This window comes from Cebidichthys violaceus, unplaced genomic scaffold, assembly GCF_023349555.1.
Source record: "Cebidichthys violaceus isolate CVI_PGR_0920_01 unplaced genomic scaffold, fCebVio1.0.p SCAF_350, whole genome shotgun sequence".
Classification (NCBI taxonomy): domain Eukaryota; kingdom Metazoa; phylum Chordata; class Actinopteri; order Perciformes; family Stichaeidae; genus Cebidichthys; species Cebidichthys violaceus.
In genome coordinates this window covers 1-4,596 of record NW_027176540.1, presented here as the reverse complement: position 1 = coordinate 4,596, position 4,596 = coordinate 1, and the positions used below count along the sequence as shown (strand labels likewise).

General features: G+C 46.2%; 1 protein-coding gene across 1 annotated transcript; it reads right to left on the bottom strand.

Moving 5' to 3' along the window:
* Positions 1–430: 430 nt before the first annotated feature.
* On the bottom strand, positions 431–4,593 carry LOC137883942 (alpha-internexin-like; the record flags this gene model as incomplete). The annotated part of the gene is given in 5 exon segments (XM_068725552.1): positions 431–3,096; positions 3,273–3,397; positions 3,856–4,164; positions 4,166–4,428; positions 4,431–4,593. Coding segments are annotated over 5 exon segments (1,143 nt in total), but the record flags the coding sequence as incomplete, so codon positions are not given.
* Between the last annotated feature and the right edge of the window lie 3 nt (positions 4,594–4,596).

Genomic DNA, 4,596 nt, shown 5'->3' with positions numbered 1-4,596 from the left:
TATTTCATCAAACTGTTTATTATAATATTGGATTATTATTACTGATGTAATTAATGCGTACAGCTGGTGAGGTTTGGTCTAATCTGGATTACTGCTGGGTGACTTGTGAATCTGCACCCAGGAATCATTAAAGTCTCACCTTCACCTATAATATTACATCATTTATTAATTGATTCAATGTTGTATTATCAATTTGAATCTGCAAAATAAACAGTAACTACCAAATGAATGTGGTGGAGTAAAAACAGCACGGTACGATATTTAGTGGAGTAGCATAAAATAGAAAATAGTCCGGGAAAGTACAAGTACCTCTGAAATGTACTGAAGTACAGTACTTGCATAAATGTACTTTCCACCACTGTCATTAATGCTAAAATATGATCTTCTCTAGACAATAAAAAAACCAATGAAATGATGTGAAATCAGCCTCAATAACTTCAAGTCTTTATTGAGTCTTTATTATACGGTGTCATACAGCAATACATGAGAATAACATCAAACAGAATAGCATGTTAACTACATTCGATCCCTATGCTTTTCGTTGTCACGGTAGCTCTAATAAAGAGGTAATAATGAGTACACACCCCTACTGAACAGAATCATACACAGCACACACATGGCCAGAAAAAAAGCTGCTGGTGTTTTAAGGCATTTCACATCCTACAGGTATTTGCTCCTATGGCTAAAGTCTTGATTGGTGGCGTTGTGTCGGTGACGGACTGCTTGGTGAAAGGATGTTGCATGTGCACTTAGAAAAGGTTTGGCAGTGCAGTAGTAGTAGGAGTGACACTTGTCTCTCCAGACACCGATAATAGATGATTTTGGTTAACAGTGTAAAGATAGAAGCTCGATGAACCATTCACCCGTTGTTACAGCTGTGTATTATAAAATGCGGCTCATCTTCTTGTACATTTCTTTTGCTTTTACTCTGGAATTCAGTCATCTAGAAAACAAAACGCCCAACTTTCAAGTTTGCTGCCCCCTACATATGTATAATAGGCCACTGTGTAGAGACACAGACACACTGAAGCACTAACGCACCTATCACAAGTAAAACAACAGTCTGCCGTACAATCGCTCGTTTTCTGTTTTCATCGTATGTGCAGTTTGTCAGGGTGAGGGTCACCGTGACCGGCAGCAGGAGAATAATCTGCGTTAAAGTCGGCAGTACGCAGAAACAAAACGGGCGACGCGTCGCTCAGACCGAGGGATTTTGCCGCGGTGAGGGTCGTGCTACGTCATGGCCGACGTTATAAAGAGAGAAGTCAAGTTGTTTCAAACGCGTGGTGGTCTGGCGGCTGAAGCTGTGACTAGTTTGAGCGTTGATGGCATCGTTTTCTTCTGGCTGAGTGATATGGTATGAATTCTGGAGCTCAAATGTGCTTCAAGCGTCGTCGATGGCACATGGGAAATGGTGTTGAATATGCATACAACTCATCGCACCCAGAGGGGTCATAGAGGATCTCGTAGGCTAAAGCGTGATTTACAATTCAGTCTCTAGTTGACTGGATGCTTCAGGAGGACGGTCGCTTCCTCTTTCTCGTCTTATTCTTATCACATTCGCTGCATTTTGCCTTCTTTACAGCATCGTTGCTTCACTTGTTCCTGTATCTTTCGTAGCATATTGTGCAAACTGTTTACCAAATTTGGTAGTTTTTGACATTCCTATATAAGTGCAAGTGGATTTTTACTTGTTATCTTCATAGCGTCGAGGCCTATCTAAGTCACATCCTGCAGTAAGAGTTACAATCTAACCTACAGGCTTACAAGCACGTCTATTACATTTATGAATGAGTGTTGTGCATGAGGACGCTCAGCACGGTAGATGGTAGAGAGGAAGGCATTAAACAGCCTCTTAACGATGAAATCGTGTGTCAAATGAGCAATAGGCCGATGGATTCCATGCAAGCATGACATCAACATACGCCATGCAAATTATGCTCGATTAATACATTTGTTTTCTTCTTTGCTTCAAATCTCTTTTAAATAGCGAAGGGAATCTTTATCGGGAAGTCAGAGAGGAGGTGGAAGAGGACAGTCTTCCATAATGTTGTCATGCAGAACTGATTGGACTGCAGTCAAACAGGGATCAGCGTTTGTTTTGCTTATGAACTAATGGCTCAGCACCACACTGTCCTATCTCATTGTGCGTCTTGGCTGTAGACGGTGTGCTTTCTCACTAAACTGTTGTAGGAATGTCTTCTTTTTTTTTTTTTTTGTTGTTGTTGTTGTACCGTATGAGTGGACGCACACGCATGCTTCCATTGGAATGTGTTGAGAGTAGCTCACAGCTCGTGGTGGTCGTGTACGACCAGCGCTATTATCTACGTGTTTTCAGCATCACACATGGAAGTAACATCAGTGTGACAGACCAGTTGAATATTGTGTGTTTGAAAGACTGCACTTCTGTAAGAGATGCTACCTGCAGTAAGTGCTGGTTATTGTTTGATGCTGAGTGTGTGGAGGAGACAGAGAGTGCACAGGTGCACTGTGGTTTTCTATAGAGTGGCGGTTACAGTGTCCAGTTATGATGGATTTCCTATGGGGGACACATGTGGGGGACAAAGGGGACAGAGAGGGATAAGCCCACGTACAACAAACATCTAGATCCCGTACTCTACACACTTGTGGACATCCAACACACACAAACGTGCAGATGGAAACCAGGACGATCTTACTAAGCTTCTAATGAGGAGGCACAGCTATCATCTGAGATCCCCACAAGTGTTGAAGTGTACAGGCTCAGGGTTTGTTGTTTGGGAAATGAAAAGTGGTTTGGGTGAAAGGGTGAAAAACAAGCTTACAGGAGGCTCTTAGTTTTTCTGAATGGTGGGAATGTCGCTGGGGTCTTGCTGCTTCTCCATCTTCTTGGTGGTGGTGACCACCGTCTCCTCATAAACTTCACGCTGGGCCACCTTGCCTCCAGACTTGCTCTGCTGCTGCTGGTCCTCGTCCTTGCCCTCCCTCTTGGAGCCCTTGCCGGAGCTGCTGTACATGCGGCTCTGGTAGTTGTAGCCTTGCCCGAGACTGGAGCTCATGGAGGAGCCGTAGCTGATCCCCGTCCCGATGCGGGTCTCCTCCCCTTCCAGCAGTTTCCTGCAGCGAGGACGACGGAGGGACGGGTTGAGAGAGGATAGAGACAACATAAAGATAAAGTCAGAAACAGCATTTTAACAGCACACTAAATACCTGTATCTTAGTGTTTTTAAATTCCATTTTATAGAGGTTATCGAACTGATGACGTGTCCGTTGTCTTTGACAGAAGAACCTACCTGTACGCAGCAATTTCAATATCCAGTGCCATCTTGACATTCAGCAGATCCTGGTACTCCCTCAGGTGACAAGCCATCTCGCTCTTAGTGGCCCTCAGCTCATTCTCCAGCTCCACCATGTTGTCCTGAGGATCATCAAACAATACAACAGCCTGTGACCACAGAGGAATAACGGCAGCGCCCAAACAAAGACCTCAATGTCAATGCTGCTGTTAGCCTCAAGTCGTTTATGAGAATAATGCGTAGAAATGTTTTTCCTAAAATGTATGCTCTCAGTTGGGAGTGCTTAATCCAAAAAACACACTAAAGTTACTCATTTAGAGCACACACACACACACACACACACACACACACACACACACACACGCTCAGTGGGCGTTGTCCGATGCAGCAGCTGAGCGCGCTGTCCCAGAGGAATGAGTTTCAGCACCACGGACAGATCTCAGTTGCTCCTCGTGTTGTTATTGCTCTGTAAACGCTTTACAGTCTATTCATTTCAATTCAAATACACTTTTATGACGGCATATCAAATGTTCTAGTTTAGAAAAGCGGTGAAGGACTCATTAATTAAAAGGTGATTTACCTGGTAGTTTCCAATCTCCGCATTGTGCCTCTCCTCCATCTCCCGCAGCTGCTTCTCCAGAGACTCGTTGGTTCCCCTAAGACTCTCTGTCTCGATCGTCTTCGACTGCAGCTGCCTCCTGAACTCGCTCAGTTCCTCCCTGTTGGCGCGGATGGCGTCGTTACTCCGGGTGGCCTGCTCGGACAAGTCGGCGAACTTGGTCTTGTACCACTCCTCGGCTGAATGCAGGTTCTTGGACGCCATGGACTCGTACTGGCCTCGAATCTCCTTGAGGGCGGAGGTGAGGTCCGGCTTAGACACCTCCATCTCCCACAGACACCTGGGCAGCGTGGATCATCTCCGTCAGCTCGGCCATCCTCTCCTCGTGCACCTTCCTGAGGAAGTTGATCTCGTCCAGCAGAGATTCCACCTTCTTCTCCAGGTCCAGGCGCACCATGGTGGCATCGTCCACATCCTTCTTAAAGGCCTTGAGGGTGACCTCCGCGTCCTCGCGGGCGCGGTACTCCTCTTCGTATTTCCCCCTGAGCTTCTGCAGCTCGTCTTCGATACAATCCCTCTCGATGACGAGCTGGACTTCTCCCCGTTCAGCTCCTCGAGCTGCGAGCGAAGTTCGCGGATCTCTTGTTGGTAAAGCTCGGCCAGGCGGGACGGCTCGGTCTGCCGCTGGCGCAGGGCATTCAACTCCGTCTCCAGCACCGTGTTGTGCTGCTCCAAGTTGCGCACTTTGTCGATGAACACTGC